Genomic DNA, 20759 nt, shown 5'->3' with positions numbered 1-20759 from the left:
GAATACCATCAAAAGATAGATCAGCATTTGAAGGTTTAAAGACCTTGAGCTAAAATGAGATGAGGCTCAAACAAAAAATTTTAACTTCAGTGTACTGGGAAACACAGGATGAAGATGGCTAAATGCATAGGAAATGGATGAACAGAACATGGTGGGGTGGGGCTTGGCGAGCAAAATTGTACACGAATGTAAGAAGCTGACGAGCAGTACAGTCGAGAAGCAAGCTGGAGAGGAGGCGTAGATTTGGGATAAAGGAATGGAATTACTGGTACTTGACTGGAAAGAATTTTTGAAAGAGATATTCAAAATTATGCAACAAGTAAGGAAAAAAGTTATTTCCAATGGTTTGGTGTGTCAGCATTTTGAAGCAATGTTTGTGTCAACGGAAATACAATGAAAGGACAGGTTGGAAGACAGTTGTGGAAGCAAAGTCCCCAATGACTTTTAAAAAGGGATTAAATATTCATAAATATAAAAACTGCCTGTAAGAAAATGCACTGTGAAAGTCTCTAATTCATCATTCCTTGCAGCCCTGTATTAACTCATTTGCCTTCAATACTTCATGGAAAAATTCTCATAGTTGTAAGTGCAGAACAGTGTAATAAGTGACAATTAAAACATCAAACAATTAATAAGAACATATTAACTTCTACTCAAAGGACATGTGGCTAAATTGTCCCCCTTGTGATTAGAAAAAAACCTTGGTGATTCAAGTTCAAGCATGTTGTAATTCAATACACACTGCAAGTGTACTCATCCTAAAACTATGAAGATCCCATGTCAATACCCCTCAAAGACCACAAGCTAACGTTCACCAACGGATTCACAGCTCAGTTCCTTCCTAGAAAAACAATCCGTGCAATGTTGTGATCATTGGTGAGTTTTAAAATATGATCAAACGACACTACTTGGTTAATAAACAACATCAGTACAGGAATTTGGTATTCCTTTAATAACTAAGAATTTTGCTCTTTGTAAAGAACAATTGAAAAGACCACCATACTTTGTCATTGAGCTAATTCAGTCTCCCAAATTTATTTTGCTTGCCCTTCAAAAATTAACACCATATATAGTTGCCCCCATCCCCATTTCTCAAAGACAGATGTTGGTTAGCTCAGTTGCCTGGATATCTGGTTTGCAATGCAGGATAAAGACAACAGAGACTTTCAAGAGTCAGTGCTTTTGTTGAATTTACATTAACGTAAACATAGCTGTTAACTCAAAAGAATCTCAACTAAATTCCCTTATGCTTCTAGGGTTTTAGCAAGCCCAATCATAGTGTCAGGATTCATTGGTCAGGGACATTTGTACATCTGCTTTCATTTCATTAGCATTATTTTGACAATGGCAGGGATCTCCTAGAAGCAGAACAAGGTAATTTCTTGATCACAAAATCCTTTTAAGCAACTTTACTGCAAAGAAAAGTGTCAATGCAATGATGAATAATTCTCTGTGGATAACATTAGGGACCAAGGTACATTTGAAAGAAAATAGGTCAGTTAGTCCCGTGAGTCTGCGATACCATTCAATTTGATAATGACTGGTCTACACTTGAACTCCATATACCCAACTTAACCAAGAAAACTCTAACTCAAAGATTTATCAACATCTATTAATACTGTAAGTTCCAATTAGCCTGGCATTCACAGCATTTGGAAGGGGATGGGCTACAGTGTTCCAAGACTCTCAGAGATTCTAGAATTTATCCTTTAAGACTATATCTTTGACTTTCAATTAGGTTATCTTTTTTCTCAATTCCCCAAACAAAGGAAATCATTTCCCCATCAATGATATTAAATCCTTTCTATTATTCCCAATATTATTCGAGTATAAGCTGTATTGCTGTATTGCACGTGCTCCAAGTTTAATTTGCCCTTTGTAAGGTGCTGTGAATAAAACTGAGCATGGTACTTCAGATGGGGTCCAACTTTGAACTTATAAAAAATGAAACTTGGAAAATCCAGCATAATATCAAAAAGCCTAACTCAAAAGGCAACATTAAATCAGAAAAAGACAGCCCAAATAAAGGCCTTTGGCCAAGGCTACTGCTTTAAAGCTAATTTAACAACTTGAATATCTTTTCCACGTAGAATTCGAAGATATTTATTGGCGTTTTGGGATCACATTCCACAACTCCGTTTCATTTTTCCATATCCTGAAATATCTTTCAGCATACCATCCATTAGTCAGTTTTGGCTAAGTCTTCTACAGCAATTTGAATGGATAATAATTTAAAGCTGATAGACAAATCTAGCCCAGCAGCAAACAGAGAAATGCAAATACATTTAACAACTGGTTACCAACTGTTGACTATTTGTGTGGATTTCAGCTTTTCAAGACCCTGTCCGTAGTACATGTAGGGGTCTCAAAAACAAAATAGCTGTGGCTGGAAACATTGACTATCCACTTCAAAAGCAGTTACTTGGCAACTACAATTATATAAAAAGAAGCTAAAAATAATCTATATTCATAATGCCCCTTCAATGTATAAAAACAACCAAAAAGGTGATTCACAGTTTTATAGAGAGAAAAAGATGTTGAGATTGAACTTAATCAGAGAGGTGAATTTCAACTCGTTTTGGAAAATAGAAAGGCTGAATGTAAGCTGCTGAATGGCCAATTGCCAGTAGTTGAGTAAAACAGAATGTGTAGGGTGTGCAGAACTTGGTGCGCTATAGGAAACGTCAACATTATTTTGGATAAATTGGAATTTTTGAAGGTAGAGGATGGAAAACCAGACAGAAAAGTATCAGAGTAATTATGTTCAGTGGTGAAATAGGAATGCAGGAGGGGTTCAACAACAGATGGGCTGAGGTAAGGGTTAAGTTGCGCTATGATTCAGAGATGTAAGTAGCAGTCTATGTAATGAAACAGGATGTCGTGTGGTTCATGACGAAGTAGTCAGGAAGGGTGGATGGAACGGATTACATGGTTATAGAATTTGTGGTGGCAACTGAAGTCAATCCATTGATCATTCCAGTGTTTAACTGGTAAAAATTGTAGATCATCCAAGACAGGACGTCAAACATCTTGAGGTAGCACAGGAGTGGAAGAGGGATTAAGGATTGTGGTGAAAGGATCAAACTGGTTGTCCAGGTGCATATGTGAAGTTTGAGTTCACATCTGCAGATAACATCAAATGACAATACATTTTTGGGTAAGAAAGTGGAACAGCAAACAATTACTTGAAATGCCGTGAATAATCAGATGTGCATGCGTCATGGAACTGGTCACCAGAATAGATATTAGAAGGTGGATGGTATGGTCATTCTTATGAGAAAAATCAAGGAGGTGAAGCATGGAAATACCATTACATTCACATTCACATTATGTCACTTTAATTTTGCTTGGTCTATTCACTTTTGAGAGGTGCAGTATTTTGATAACTGAGACTCACACAGGAAGTTATACAGTCATACAACACAGAAACAGACTCTTCTGTCCAACCAGTCCATGCCGAACATAATTCCAAACTAAACTAGTCCCACCTGTCTGCTCCTGGCCCATAACCTTACAAACCTTCCCCATTCTTGTACTTATCCAAACATCTTTTAAACATTTATTTGTACCTACATCCACCACTTCCTCAGAAGTTCTTTCCACAAGCAAGGCACCCTCTGGAGTAACAAATTTGCACCGCATGTCATTTTTAAGTTGCTCTCTTCTCACCTTAAAAACGTATGCCCTCATCTTGAAATCCCCCATTCTAGGAAGAAAAAAAAACAATTATCTGTACCCCTCATTATTTTATAAATTTTGATAAGGTTGCCACACCAGGGACATAACAACACATCCAAGGACAAGAAGAAACAATATTGGAAATGAAGAACCAGTTTACAATGGCATAAAAGCAGAGAGCTGTTTTTTGAAAGGGATATAGATGGTAGTTTATAAAAGTTGGAGTCAGCATCTGAGAAGACTGAACCATCGCAATTATTCTAGCAAGAGAGCCAGGAAGGAATGTTCAGATATTATTTGTTTCAGAGGAATAGGACAAAGAAGCAGGAATTAGACCTCATGCATGAGATGAGCTTAGTAATAGCTTAGGGAAAGAATAAATGAAACTGAGCATAGCATTCCACATAGGGTCAACCATGAACCTACAGAATTGAAGCAGGTGAAACTTGGGAAATCAGACATTTTTCAGAAAAATCCAACAACTCAAAAGGTCACATTCAACAGGAAACTGCCACCCATACCTGGTTTAGCCTCCATGTGACTCCAGACCCACAGCAAATGGTTATCTCTTAACTGCCTATTAGGCAATTAGAGATGGGCACTAAATGCTGGGCCAGACTGTGATGTCCTTATCTCATGAATGAATGAAATAAACCTATGGCAATGTTGTCAATTTAAATTTGAAGTACAAGTCATTTCAAGTCAAGTACCATAAAGGGATACCCACCATTTTATGTTAAATACTGTGGCGGTGTGATAAAGAATTAGAATTAGAAGAAGGTTTTATTGTCACATGTACTCAAGTACAGGGGTACGTAAGTACAGTGAAAAGTGTGCAAAATCATTATTTTTGGCACCATCCTAGGTACAAAGGTGTCTAGGTACAAAATCTTAGGTATAAATTAGAAAAATAAAGAAATAAAGTTAAAAGTTAAACATTACAGTCCTTCCAAAGTAGATAGAGAGGGAAAAAAAAGCAGAGGAGTCCACACTGGGACTCACCTAGAGACCGGGAGGCCTCTGAAATACATCAAGAAGCTTTCTGCAACAGCTCACCAAGATTTTATGCATTCAACCAAAAGTTATAATGGACATTCTCTGAAGATTCATTGTCAGAGAATAAGTGTTGTGCTAGTCTCTTTTCAAGAGCCATGGAGAACCCGGTTACTGAGCCATTCTATACTATGCCATTCGCTGCCAGCCAAAGTATCTCAAATCTTCAATGGAAGTGGGTGTGAGGGATATACACATAATCCTCTACAAAAGTTCAATTAATACTTGAATGCTAAAGTTATTAATATCTAATGTTGCTCCTTCAGACAAGTTTAATTGCTTATTAACATAATTTGAGATGAAAATTGAGTGTCAATCAAGACAATATTGATTTAGTATCAACGCACCCATTTAGCACCTATTTTGGTTAAAATCGAATCTTCAGTAGTTGCACCTGCTTGAGGTCTTTCTCAGTTATTTCTCCTGTTTCATTAGTTTTAATTTTCCTTTAGTTCTATTCTTGAAACATCCCAAGTTAGGAAGTTCTTCTGCCTCAATCACCTACAATAAAGAATTACAAAATTTCTCCTCCTCTCTGGTCCTCATTAAAAAATATTTAATTGAACAAGTTTTCAGTCATCTGGTCTAATATCCCCTTGTCACACTCTTACAGCACTACCACAAAGCAACTTGAGAAATTTTATTACCTTAACAGTGCTATATAAATGTACATTTTTAATACAGTAAGCTCATGTCCATTACAAAACTGATCAAGATGGCTGGGTCCTAAAGCACACAGCTGCTCTCCAGATTTTGTGGCAGGTGAGGAGGGAACCAATAAGGGGGAAAATATTCTTGAACTCATCCCTACCAATCTGTCGGCTGCAGATTCAATTGTCCATGACAATATTGATAAGAGTGATCAATGCACAGTCCTTGTGGAGACTATGTCCCACTTGCACATCATGAATACCCTCCATTGTGTTACGTGGCAGTATCATTGTGATAAATGGGACAGACTTCATACAGGTATAGCAACTCAAGACTGGGCATCTGTGAAGTACAGTAAGCCATCAACAGGAGCAGAATTGTTCTCCAGCACAATCTGCAACTTCATGGCCAGACATATCCTGCACTCAACTATTCATGACTGGTTCAATGGTATATGCAGAGGGGATGTCAGGAACAGCACCAGGCATACTAAAAATGAGGTGTCAACCTGATGGATATATTAAACAGCACTATTTGCATGTCAAACAACATAGGCAGCAACTGATATAGTTTGGGCTGGATTAGCTCTTCGATCTAAACTCTGAAGTTCTACCACATCCAGTGATGGGAATGGTGGTGCACAATTAAACAACTCATTAGACAGGAAGGCTCCACAAATATTCCTATCCTTAGTGATGGAAGAGCCAAGCACATCAGTGCAAAAGGTATGGTTGAAGTGTTTGTGGCAATCATCAACCAGGTGCGCCAAAAGGAGGATCCATCCTGACCTCCTCCAGTGGTGCCCAGAAACACAGATGCTCATCTTCAGCCAATTCAAATCACTCCACATGATATCAAGAAATGGGTGGAAGCTCTGGATACTTCAAAGGATGTTGCTCCAGACAACATTCTGGCAACATACTGAATACTTGTGCTCCAGAACTTGCCACTGTTCTAACTAAATTCTCCAAGGACAGTTACAACATTGGCATCTATCCGACAACGTGAAGTCGCTGCCCAGGTATGGCATCCTGTACACAATATGTAGGAAAAAAAAAACAAAATTAGCCAAATAAAATCCCATCAGTCTACTGTCAATCATCGGTAAAGTGATGGAAGGTGTCATCAATCGTGCTATCATGCAGCACCTGCTCAACAATAACCTGCACAGTGACACCCAGTTTGGGTTCTGCCAGGACTCAGCTCCTGGCGTCATTAAAGCCTTGGTTCAAACATGAACAAAACGGCTGAATTTCAGAGGTTACGAGTTAGTACGACTGCAGATGCTGGAAGCCGGAATCAATGAAACGTGGAGCTGGAGAAACAGAGGGGGAAAAGGAGCTGGGAAATAAATAGAGGGAGGGTTGGGGCTGGGGGAAGAGAGACGGGATGGCAATAAGTGGATTCAGGGGAGGGGTTGTCAAGATAGGTCAGTGGGAAGGGTGGAGTGGATAGGTGAGGAGGAAGACGGACAGGTTTTATCAGGCCAGAGACAGAGATGTTGGCCAGGGAGCAGGGTGGTGTATTGAAGTGGCAGGTAGTTCAGGGTCTTTTATGTGGGCAGAACGTAGATATTCTGCGAAGCGGTCACCCAGTCTATGCTTCATTTCCCCAGTGTCGAGGAGACCAGATTGTGAGCAGTGAATGCAGTAGATTAGATTCTAGGAAGTGCAGGTGAAGTGTGGCTTCACCTGGAAGGTATGTTTGGGCCCTTGGATACTGGGGAGGGAGGAGGTAAATGGGCAGGTGTTGCACCTTCGCCTGTTACAGGACAAGGTGACATAGGGCTGTGGTAGGGGGCAGGGGTGTTGGGGATGGAGGAAGTGTGGACCAGACTGTCCCAGAGGGGACAGTCCCTGTGGAAGGCAGACCAGGGAGGGGAGGGGAATAGGTGTCTGGTGATGCCATTTTCGCCACCTCCGGCAAGATGCCATCTGTTGATCTTCTGGATGCGGATGCTGGTGGGATGGTAGGTAAGGACAAGGCAAACCGCATCGCTGTTGTGGACCCTCAACAGGTCCAACCCATCTCCCATACGTCTGTCTTCACCACTCTTGCCTCCCACAACAGCAACAAGGTTCATCTTGTCCTTAAGTGTCATCCCACCAGCATCCATCACCAGTATCCAAGGGCCCAAACATACCTTCCAAGTGAAGCAGCACTTCACCTGCACTTCCCAGAATCTAGTCTATTGCATTCGCTGCTCACAATGTGGTTTCCTCTACACTGGGGAAATGAAGCGTAGACTGGGTGACTGCTTCACAAAACATCTATGTTCTGCTCGCACGTACAACCATGAACTATCTGCCATTTCAACACACCGCCCTATTCCCTAACCAACATCTCTGTCTCTAGCTTGCTGCAGTGTTCCAGTGAAGCTCAATGCAAACTGGAAGAACAACACCTCATTTTCCGCTTGGGGACCCTGTAGCCCTCTGGACTCAATATCGAGTTCAATAATTTTAGGGCCTAAACTCTCCCATGTCCTAGTCCCCTACCCCACACACCAGGCCTTGTTATCACATAGCTTGCCATTACATACCACCTGTTATTAGTCATTCACAGACCCTGTTAACAACTATTCACCCTCCCAGCCGGATTGTTATCAACTCCTTTGTCTGTCGAACTGTTCTTCTCTCTCTTTAGGCTCTATCCTATCATTTACTGCCTATCCCAGACCCTCCCTATTTTCTGCGTATAAATTGATGTTTTCCTAGCTACCATCAGTTCTGAAGAAGGGTCACTGGGCCCGAAACGTTAACTGATGATTTTTTCTTCACAAATGCTGCCAGACCTGCTGAACTTTTCCAGCAACTTCTGTTTTTGTTCTATGTTGAGCCCACTGGATCCTAAGGTTCCCAAGGCAAACCGTAAGGTGTTGCTCCTGCAGTATCATTTTAATAGTAGAGGAGGGCGAGGATGGACATCTCAACAATGGAGTGGGAGGGAATGTTGAAATAGTTGGCAACCGAACATGTTGTTGATTGGAGCGTATCACGCATAGGCGCTCTACAAAACGGTCCCCAAGTCTGCGCCTGGTCTCCCCAGTATAGAAGAGACCACATTCAGACCAACAGATGCAATAGACCAAGGTAGAAGACGTACAGGTGAAACTCTGCTGGTTTTAGAATGATTGGTGCCTTGGACGAGGTGAAATGGGAGGTATACAGGCAGATGTAGCATTCTGTCCAAGGCCCCAAAAAAATGGCTCCACTTACCGGAAACTCAACTGGAATCACCACATAAACACAGTGGCTACAACAGCAGGTCAAAGGCTAGGAATACTACAGTGAGTAACTCATTTCTTGACTTCCCAAAGCTTCTCCATCTACAAGGCACAAGTCAGGAGTGTGATGGAGTTCTCCACACTTGCCTGGATGGGTACATCTCCAACAACACAAGAAGCTTGACACTATCCATTGGGGGCGGCATGGTGGCTCAGTGGTTGGCACTGTATCCTCACAGCACCAGGGACCCAGGTTCGATTCCAGCCTCGGGCAACCGTCTATGCGGAGATTGCACATTCTCCCTGTGTCTGCGTGGGTTTCCTCCAGGTGCTCCGGTTTCCTCCCACAGTCCAAAGATGTGCAGGCTAGGTGGATTAGCCATGGTAAATTGCCCGTAGTGTTCAGGGATGTGTAGGTTATAGGGGGATGGGTTTGGGTAGGGTGCTCCAAAGGGCGGTATGGACTCGTTGGGCCGAAGGCCCTGTTTCCACACTGTAGGGAATCTAATCCAGGACAAAGCAAAAGCACTCTACCCGATTGATACTATATTCATAAGCACCTACTCCATCCATGGCTGACACTTATTAGAAGCAGAGTATACAATTTATAACATGCAGTCCACAAATTCACCAAATGGTATGTTGTTGAGTGGTCACACATTTCATCGGGGGCTCGCATTTGTGTAAAGTCAGTATCAGTTCCATGAACTTTAGCACTAAAGGTCAGTCCTCATCATTCATTAACTACCCTGTGGCTTTACTGGATAACTCATTAAAGATGACACAGTGGAACGCTGCAGAATAAGGCCAGCAACAATCTACCAGGACAACCAGGCACTGACCTGCATGATACTCTAGACATTGAGATGCAGCACAACCATAAGGGATTCCTCTCCGTCACAAGTGACACGCAGTATCTGCAAAGCAATATGCATGCCATCAGTGGCACCCTCTACCATGGCGAAGCTCATTATCTTTGATAAAGCACATGCTCACTCTGTGTGCTTCTCTCTAGCAAGACAGCACTGAAATACATCCCTGAAGACGGGTCATTTGGCCCAAAACATTAACACTATTCTCTCTCCACAGACACTACCATACCTGCTGATTTTTTTCAAGCAATTTCTGTTTTTGTTACCCCCCCGTTCGGTGAACACACAATCTCAATGGTCTTCCTAATGCACAATTCAATAGTGAAGATGTTACATATGTTGTCTGCTCTTGGATGGAAAGAATCCACGTGTAAAAATTCAAAGCCACAGTTACCTTCCCAGATACTGACGATGTTGCCCTCACCTTGGTCTGAGGCTGAAATGTGGGTACAGAAAGTGGCAGCAATTCAATGTGGATAGAACTAGCACACCGCTCCTCAATTAGCATCAGAATGACAACTACTCCCCAAATACTATAGCCTTTTTGCTCAGAGTCCTTCTTCCCTACCTTTTCTGGCAGCTTGTCCAGCTTGGTATCTTCTCTCCTCTTTCTCTTTTGCATGCTATAGGCCAAGGAGACGTGCCCATAACCTGGTATTAACTTTAGAAGTTGGGGATACTATATGGGGTTTTGGGAAGGTTATCTCCTTCCTGCTGCAGAATGCATGCTCAGGTCTGAGTGAAAATGGCAGTACTGGCATCAAATCAGAAGTACATACTGATTGATGTCAAAATATTCCTAGCCTGCATATTTCCAAAAGATCATCACCGTACACTGCTGATACCATCACCAAAATATTCTTCAGCACAGCATGTCCCCAAGTAAATCGACCTTAAACAAAAGTCTTTGCAGGCAAAAAGTAAATAGTTACTTTTAATGTAAGCACAACAGTTAGTTAGTGGATAAAAATAAAACAAATCAGAAGGAAGAATGAACACATTGAATTAGTTGCCTTAAATTAACTGCGAATTACTGTTACTTCAAGTATAACAATTCTGATAATATCTGATAATGTTATAGGTATTTGCACGTCATCTTTGTGTTTTGTAGCAGGTGGACAATAAGCGTGGAAGACATGACTTAACATGCATAACAGATAACAAAGTTCACATCTAAAGAAATCTAGTTCTCTTTGACAGGTAGCAATATATAATGCATATTTCACTTATGCTGAATACTGGATTAATAGAAAATAAACCTTTAGAGGTGTAATAAAGATTTACAAGGCTTTAAGAAAGCCACATCATCCGAGCAAACCTAAAGCAAGATTTTTAAAATGTAGAAAAATATTAAACACTGTTAGTGAAAAATATATTTTTTTTAGGGAAACCAAAATTGCTTACCCTTTTTCTTGGTCTACCTCTGGGTTTTTTTGTTCCTGACGTTTCACCTTTCTGGAATTCCATGGAAAACATAGTTAGAATGCAAAGCAGTGGTGGTGTGTTTTTGGCACACCAAGCTGTTCATTTTTCACAGGGGTCAATATAAAAATAAACTTGTACTTATACAGTAGCTGTCGTGTTGCCAAAAAGAAAAAGAAAAATCCCAAGAAACTTCATAATCCCTGTAGTGTGTGCTACCTCAGTTGAAAATCTAGGCGATAGTTTGTGAGAAGGCTTTTAAACATTGGAATGAGTGAAGCATGGAGGGGGGATTCAGGAACACATCTGCAATGTAGTTGCATGATATTTGAAAAGTCTATCACAAATGTGTGCCACAAGTTTGACAAACTCCTGGTACGCTGAAAACACAGCGCTACTTGCAGAAATCAGAAGAGTATCTACAAAATATCATAGGTCAAGTAAAATCTAAAAATTTAGAATAAGGATTGAGACTGAACACCAAGAAGACAAAAGTAATGTTAGTTAAAAGGATGCATTGGTAGAAACTAGTATGAAGATTGATGATTTTGGTATTACACTGGACTTTGACAACATCCAGACTTTGGCCGATAAATAGCAAGTTATATTTGCGGCACACAAGAGCTAGGCAAGGGCAATCCCAAACAAAAGAAAAGCTAACCATTAGCACTTGACATTCAATTGCACTGCCATCACCCTTACCATTTCAGAAACTCCTGATAAACTGGACCAGCCACATAAATATTGCAGCTGTGGCTAGGAATTCTGAGGCAAGTAATGCAACTCCTGAGTCCTCAAACCCCGAATACCATTTACAAGGCATAAGGCAGAGGCATGATAGAATACACTCCATTTCCCTCAGTGGAACTCCAATAATTGTAAAAAAAAATCTCAACATCATCCAGGATAAAGCAGCCCACTTGATAGGGTACCCAACACAGTATCTTCAAAATTCACTCCCTCCACCACTGACACATCGTGGCAGCAGCACGTATCATTTACAAGATGCAATTCACCAATGCTCCTTCTACAACATTCTCCGAACCCATGATCTCCACCACCTGGAAGGACATGGGAATAAATACATGCAAGCACCAACACCTCAAGTTTCCCTTCAACCCGACATTATTCTGGGTTGGAACCATGTCTCTATTCCTTCACTGTCACTATTTTAAAACAACAGAATTTCCTAACTAATAGCAACGTAGGTGTCCCTACACCCCAAGAACTGCAGTAGCTCAATAATGCAGCTCACCACGCCTTCTCAAAGGCAACCAGGGATAGGCAATAAAGGCTGGTCTGGCCACGAGCACCCACATCCAATGAATAAATGAAAATAAAAATTTGTCAATTTAGGACAAAGGCTACCAGAAGGTGATGGATAAGCTGCCGAAGTGAGAAGGACAGAGATAGCCAGAAGCCGTATTGTGAAGATGAAGGATGTATCAACAGCACAAGAATTCAAGCTTCTAACAAGTTTAAAAAAAAAACAAACTCATAAGATATTTCATTCTATCCAGTTTCCTGTATGCCTCAGAAACCTGGACAATAATAAAAGTTTAGGAAAGAAAACGGAGTGCTTTCAATTGTGAATGCTGCCAAGACAAATTGCATAAAACTCCAAACACAAACTGTAAGAGAAATAAATAAGTGCTTTAAATATAGACATAGTGACATCCAAAAATGAAAAGTCAGTATTTCAGCTATTTTTACTCAGATGAAAATCTGCAGAGAAGTCTAGTAAGTGAATAGCAGTAAGAGAAGATCAAGCTAGGTACAGATAGATCACAGCCATCACAGAGTGGGTGCAAACAAGCAGGGGATATGAGAGAACAGACCAGCAAGACACACCAAGATAGCATATCTCCTGGAATAGAGGGATTAGTCACAAACAGGAATAAGAATTAAAAATACAGGAGAACTGGAAAGATAGCTGTTCAAGCTCAAAAGTATTAAGGATGGAGCCAAGAAATAGCATTTGTTGCAGGATTGGGTACACTAAGCCCACCGGGAAATTCGTAAATAAGAATGAGAATTTTAAATGAATTGATTTGGAATGGGAGGCAACAGATGGCGCCGAAAACAATGCTGATATTTTACTATGATTTCATTTGAGCTTGGATGCAAAAGTTGAAGTGTTGGATCAACTGGTATTTACAGAGAGTACAGCTTTTGAATTCTGCGTGGATCAATGTCAATTGTCAATTACTGAGAAACAAAGAGGTAATTGAGAATGTAAATGCCACTGGAAAAACTAGAAATCAAGAAGGCAATATTTCTATGACAGAAAAAAGGTAGTTTTAGAGTTAGAAAGGACTTGAGTTTTGAAACTTATCTTGTTAGCAAAGGGGCAGTTATCTACCATTAATTCAGGTTGAGTCAGCAACAAAATAGAGCAACAAGTTGGGTTTTGGGTGCTATGGGTGGAGGAAAATTGAGAGTCAAACCAAACTATCACAGAGACTCTATGATCTGATTCTACAAAGTGCGGAAACAGGCCTTTTGGCCCAACAAGTCTACACCAATCCTCAGGGGATCCCACCCAGACCCATCCCCCTGTAATCGACCTATTCTATACATCCCTGAACACTATGGGCAATTTAACATAGCCAATTCACCTAACCTGCACATCTTTGCACTGTGGGAGGAACCCGGAGCACCGGGAGGAAACCCACATAAACACGAGGAGAATGTGCAAACTCCACGCTGAGTCACCAAAGGATGGAATCGATCCCAGGTCGATATGAGGCAGCAGTGTTAGCCACTGAGCCACCGTACCACCCAACTATGCAGGCACAAGAGATGAATCTAATATTAGAGGTGTGTTGGCATCACTGGCATAGAGGTGGAGGGAATAGGTAACAATGAAATTCGAAATAGGCACTTTCTTGAAACTGCACCATAGAGTGCTAAATCAGCATGCTGTGTCTTACTATATTAAAGGTTGTGAAAAGGATGAGGCAATGAAAAAGGATAAAAATTCACAATCACACTTACACGGGATATTTGCCTAGGCTGGTTTCAGTGGTGGGACTGGATTAAAGCCTGACAGAAAAGATTCAAAAAGGCAGTACTGAGAGCAATGTTATGCTTAAACAGTGAAAGTATCCCAGAATGGAAAACAAATAGTGATAAAGTTGAAATTAGTTCAAACAGCCAAAATATTCATCATTTTTATAATGTCCAGTAAGTTAGACAATTGTATATATGAGACCTGGCCTAATTATTTAACACCTTACATTTTTACTGTGTGCCCCTAAAATTGTCAATATCTGACTAATTGTCCACCAGATTCCAGGGCAAATAACATAATAGGCTGAACTTCTACATCAGTTTAGCAAAGTAATGGAAATAGACCCAGGATACAAACATGTAGAAATCTATTATTCTCTTTCTTAATATTGTAATTGAACACCTCACCAAACAAAAAAAGGGAAAAGTAGTTTTGCAACATTATGATAATTATTCTTTGCTGTAGAAGCCCTTTTAAACTTCTGCAAAGATTCGCTAATAATTGGCTTAGGAAGTCCTGTGTACGTTTGGACACACAAGCCAGGAAAAACCAGTTTCAATCATTGCCCTATTTGGAACTAGCTTATCTTTGTCAGAATGGTGATTCAACAATGAAATTGGTGTTAATGCTTTTTTATTGAACAGAATGAGAGAGAAACCAGGCAGGCTTCCTGTTCCTCACTGCTATTCAGAAACTCCTGTTGAAATGTGGTCATGTGTGCATGCAAGGATACTTACATATGTGAAGATGAGATTGGGCTAGGCAACGGACTCTCCCAATGGAAGAACAACATGATGATATCTCAAGGGCTATTTTGTAAAGTGGGGCAGAATGAAACCTGAGTGTACAATGGAACATCTTCCACTAAGTAATTCCTAAACCTTCTGTTTAAAGAAGTACTGAAGTGTAATTGCACTCCATAACTGCACATCATTCTGGCAACTGTACGACCCAAATTGGTAGAAATCATTGCGTGTTAGCAGACTAAAGTAATACTCTGTTTTAAGCTATTCTGATAGCATTTATGCTGCAAAAGTCTTGGCAAACTTGTGACATGTCAAAAACAATGACAGATTACAATTACAAACTGATACACAGATCAATCTCAAGGCTAATCTGGTTCAACGTAATCAACATTAAGTTCCTAAAGGAAAAATCTTATATTGCCATATCCTATATAACACTATACCTACTTCTTCATTCTCTTTCCAGAATTATTTACATTTGTGCATTAATAACAAACACAATTTTCATTTCAGTGACAAATAACAAGTTACATGTTAGAGCCAGGATGCTACAGGTCTGTGAGATTGCTGACCTAGCATGACAAAAATCCAAGAACAGAAATTTTGGCTTGTATAACTGACCACAGTAACGCCACAAAGAACCACAAAATGTACTTTCATTCCATAGATTTAATGAGCCAGACATGCAAATAAGACTTAAGAGGATTCATTAAGTCTAATTTACTGCAATTAAAATGTACTTTAAAAATATACACACTTTTAAAATGGTGGTAAACTATACTTAATATTATATAAATATTCTTTAAAAATAACATCCTTAGCCATTGAGATTTTGCACCTTCATCTCTTTCACGTTTTAAACGGACATACATTTTCTCACAATTGGAATTCATGCCCATGGTTTTCAAAGGCAATTTTAACTAAATTTTATCACTAATTTCAGGTGGAAATCATCTGGAGATTTTACACACATAACTAAACGACATTCTGGATCAGTGATAAGGAGGATTAATAATTAAATTTTAAAATTTAAATGAATATTATGATTACAATATAACCAAAATCAAACACTATTTGCAAGAGTTCAACATTTCATACAATTCACTAAAATGTGTTTAGATGACTTAATAGCTTGACTTTCCCCACCCTCCTAGCAATGTTTTTTAAATAAAAAGTCTTGTTGAGTCAGTAATTCTGCGTTATAAAAAAAGAAAACACCACATATGAGCATTGGTTTTTATGAAAATTAGTTACTTTGGGATTTAACAATAGCTGTAACTCCCCAGTGTCCGTCCACCATCTACAAAGTACAAGTCAGGGGTGAGATGGAATGTTCAATGCTTGCCAGGATGTGTACAGCTCCAACAACACTCAAGACGCTTGACACCATCCAGTACAGAGCAGTGCACTCTATTCGCATCCATCCACCACCTTCAACATGCATAGCCTTCACCACTGATGCATGTGGCACCAGTCTGTACAATCTACAAGATGGCCCACAGTTATTCACCAAAGCTCCTCCATCTGCCTCTTCCAAAATCAATGACCAACTAAAAATACAAGGACAGCAGATGCAAGCCACATACCATCCTGACAAAAAATTGTATTGCTATTCCTTCATCATGGCCAGGTAAAGATCCTGGACCTCCCTTCATAAAGCATGAAACGTGTCCCTACATCACAAGAGCTGTAGCGGCTCAAGAGGGCAGCTCAGCACCGTCTTCTCCGGGCTAATTAGGGATGGACAAAAAACACTGGCACAACCAACAATGCCCACATCCCGTGAATGAATAAAACAAAACACTGTATTTACTTATACATAAGCAGTGTGACATATACATTCGCATCACAATCTTCATTGGAAGACTGGAAGCACATTAAAGAGTATCTGATCTGAATTCAAGTCATCAAAAGAGACGGACGATAGTTTTTTGCAATTATTAATCAAAAAAGGTAAGAAATATCATCTCATTGAATACAATAGTTCAAACTGACAGTGTGTTTATTACATGCTAAATTCAAATTCCATCAGATCTTCAGAATATATTTGCAAATTAGATATAGAATGTTTCTCTAAACTGCAAGATGACTACTGATGGATAGAAATTCACGCTAAAAATTGTTAAGATCCTCAAGCACTATTAAGATAGAGTGCATTTTATCTGCAAAATGAATAACTCAAATATCTTTCACATAAAACCAACAGCAGAATGCAAAGAGCTTTACCGTCAATGGTCTTCCCCTGCACTGCATAATTGGCTTTGGTTTTAAACTAAACCTTTGAGGTAATGTCATGTCTTTCATTATCTAATCATAGTCTCTTCCCTTGTACTCCTGAAACCCATTTCTCCTTGTTTGTTGTTACACAGTTCAATTAAATCTTTTGTTTACCTATTTTACTGCATTTGAATCCTTCAAATTAGGTTTCTACAAACCATTGCTATGATCTCACAATAAAATATCTTTTATCATTGCGAGCTTGGTGCAATATCCTTCTGGTCCTCTATGAACGGATGATATGGTCATCTGATGCCTCTCTGCCCTGTTCATTGAAGCTGCTGTCACTGGGTACATTCCTTAAGTCAAGTAGTTCATTGTCACCATGACTGAAAGTAATTTTATGTTCCAGACTTATTTAATTAATTGAATTCAAATTCTCAGGTGTTTTGTTTGGATCCAAATTCATTCCTCTGGATCATTACTCAAGACCTGTCGAGTACAGGTTCACTAATATAATCACTACATTCATTATATCTCCTGAAGTCACAAGCTCTTTTGTCCATTATCGTTTTCAACCATCACACTTTGTCATATTGTGTGCCTGAAATCTCATCTTGCATAAGCTGCAACCTTTTTACAGCTGAGGTTTGGAAAGACTTGGGCAGGATTTTGGGTCAGGATACCAAGGGGAGAGTTAAATGAGGGTCTCAGCCCTTTACTGTGCAGAAAACACTTCATCTGGAAGCGATTTTTCAAATTGCCCAATTAGTAGCTAGAGAATGAGTTTACCATCTAGTTAAGGAAGTTGGCTTGACCAATTAAGTCCTGTGGGATGAAGGAGTTCAGGTCAGAGACAGAGGGGTGCTTCTAGTTTGAGGTGCACTCTCTGCACATTTTAAAACTTTTAGTATGAAAGACAGCATCAGTAGCTAGGTTTGCAATCCCTTCCACACATTGATCCCTCACTGCATCTGTACAGATAAACAGAGAGTGCCTCAAAGACTGACTGGAGTATATTGGCCCTTCATTCTATCACCAGGAGTCTACTCCAAGGAAACTGCTAAGTGCCAAACGTCTCAGGAGCTGCTGGGATTTGAACTAAGAAGTTCTAATTGACTTCCCATAAGAAGCCTTCGTAGGTTGTTGAACCTGTTCAATTGGCTATTTGCCACTTACGGACAAAACACCAATCCATCACCTTTGGACCCCATCACTCGATCAATTCTCTCTGAATCTTTCTCTAATGCTGTACTTGAGCAAATCACTGTTGAAGCAGTTTTTTTTTTACTCATATGAAAATCAATGAATGCAGGCTCGAGCCCCTTAATTGAGATATTCAGGTAAGAGATTTAAAGAAGCGGTTGAGAACTTGACAGTCTAATCGGTAAAGGCACTTTATGCTGGAATACCAGAACATACAGCATGTCCTAGGCTCTACTTTCAACACACACTGAGCTACATGACATAATCTATATCCCTTAATATTCTTTGGCAGGCTGTAAGAAAAGTAATTAGCAAAGTTTCCCACTTCTCGTTGCCATCAATTCAACTCTGTTGGAAAATGTTGGTTTGGGCTCAGTTTTGATGTGTGCTTCCGTTAAGTTGCCTACCAACATTATCTGTCAAGGTTCATACATGATATTGCCTAGGGCAAGGTACTGGTGTACTGCTGATGCCTTTGACACTGGATATCCCTTAAAGTTTGAAGAAATAAATCTCTTCTTTCTGTCATTAATTTGGATCCCAAACTGACACCTAGATAACCCAAATTTGACCATTTATAAACCCAATATTCAACATAACTGAAAGGGTAAATGCCTAGTGTGATAAGTTGTTTTTGAAAACAAAAATCACAGTGGACTAGGCTTCTGAATAAGAGATCAGACTGCTGTGGATGCTTTGCTCTCTGTCACATCTGTAATACATTTGATTAGGGAAGCACTTCAACAAATGTTCACGCAATATCTCACAGACAGCAGGAGATATGAATGTCAAAAAGCCATCAACCACACAATGCCACTTTCAGACACAAGAGCAAAATAGTTACAATTACTGCACCATACATATACATACAGGTCGTGCTTTAACCGGTCTTAATGCATTCTCATCAAAATACCTCAGATTTAATGTAACCTGTTATGTCAATACCAAATTGTAAATCAGAAAATGGAATTAACCTTGCAATTGCAAGCTTAATATAAAACAAAAATAGAGTCGGCCTGAAATAAGGGCTTCAAATAAAATAAAACTGACTAAATAAATTGAGTCAGGATAAATAAAAATTATGAGAAGAGGCAAAATATAAAAAGCAAGCTTTTCAAAACATAGACGTCCTTTTCTCAGTATTAAGAATGGAAAATCACTGAATTTTAAAGCAAATAAATAAACTTTGGTCCATTATAGCAATAGTCTTTAAAAGAGTGGTCATTTATACCTGTCCAACTGTTTGGTACAGTACTCATGCTGTTTTGTGTGACCAGAAAAGAGCTCAGTTTCAGATTAAATAAAACTGAGCCTAGGTCAGTTTGATCATGCCTATGTCATAAAGCATTGTTTATCAAACTGGCTTATAATGCAATACATACAATCATGTACTTATCTAAAAAGATCTAGATTATCTTTAATTCTACTTGCGGGTGGTTAAATGTCAAGATAAAACGGTGAACAATATTTGTCTCATTGAAAACCACAGGCATGAAAACCCACCCACAAGGCAGCTTTTTGCAGGCTATCAGCTTGGATCACCAGTGGCATTAAGATAACAAAATAGCCATTACAACAATACATCCTGTGAGAAAGAAATAAATTATCAGACATCTTGAACCATAAAATGTATCTTACAAAGGGATGTGACCTCTAAAAAGTTAATTACTTTGATATAATTCAGTCTGTCTTCTTTGATGTTCATTTCTGGTCTGATTAGCTGTTAACTATTTCATCATATTCTTGTTAAAGCCATTTCAAATTCAATGAGCAAAATTAATATTTACTTGTACCCAGGTTTTACATTTCAGAAATCTTCAAAAGGTGATTATTTAGCCTTTGACGTAGCCTAGTTTTCACCTAAACAGTCCAACAATTCAAATGTTGCTCACTCATTAAATCCGTGTCAGATGATTCGGCTACCCTACAAGTTCCTTTAATAAATTAGGATTCAAATCTAGTAAGTAGCCCCCCACAATGCTCAAAAAATAGTTTCCATGACAGAATTATTAGTAATGGAATCCTCACAATTCTCAGTTAATTGCTTCAAAATGTCTCAACAATTTTAGGGTTCACATTCACTCATTGATGAGCTGTTTCCCTAGCAGCAGGCTTGCAACAAACCAGAAGTTCCAAATAGAATAAAACGGTTTGGCCATTTTGAAATCTGGAAGAATCAAATGTTTATTTTCTCTACTATCAATACTACATCAAGTCAGAAAACAAATAAACTGTCATAGCAGAGATGAGCCTCCAAAATAATGCAATTCTACTTTCTAAAAACAGCCAACTCTGTTGATCACCATTTCAGGGTAGGTAATAAATAACAAGGGTACAATGCATATACAAAGATATCATCTTTATATGTAAATACGACAATGAACAGTACACATAAATGTTAAGGCTGCAGAAAGCATAATGAAAACAGTACCTGGAGCTTGGAGCTGACTTCAAAATGGTCGCAAATGTTCTAAATGGCATGCATAATTATCGTTCCACATTTTTGTTTCTGACCTGAGTACATGTCGAAAGGAAATTGGTGATACATAGAAAAACGTGCTGGCACAGGGCGATTAATACTATTATACTAATTAATTCTAATTGATTAATGCTAATTAATTAATTCTAAATGTTTAATGATTAATACTAATGATGCAAGACTGGAAATGGGAAAC

The 20759-nt window shown here is 39.3% G+C and overlaps 1 protein-coding gene across 1 annotated transcript in view; it reads right to left on the bottom strand.

Annotated features, from left to right (window-relative positions):
- The window catches only part of LOC125462926 (high mobility group protein HMG-I/HMG-Y), a 97878-nt gene that overhangs the window by 38068 nt on the left and 39051 nt on the right, over positions 1-20759 (bottom strand). Inside the window, exon 5 of the mRNA XM_059653414.1 lies at positions 10885-10935. Within this exon, the coding sequence (XP_059509397.1) occupies positions 10885-10935 (51 nt within the window). The remainder of the gene's footprint in view (positions 1-10884; positions 10936-20759) is intronic.

Source organism: Stegostoma tigrinum, chromosome 21 (assembly GCF_030684315.1).
Source record: "Stegostoma tigrinum isolate sSteTig4 chromosome 21, sSteTig4.hap1, whole genome shotgun sequence".
Taxonomy (NCBI): Eukaryota; Metazoa; Chordata; class Chondrichthyes; order Orectolobiformes; family Stegostomatidae; genus Stegostoma; species Stegostoma tigrinum.
The sequence above is the reverse complement of the archived record's forward strand: the minus strand, read 5'-3'. Positions and strand labels throughout refer to the sequence as shown.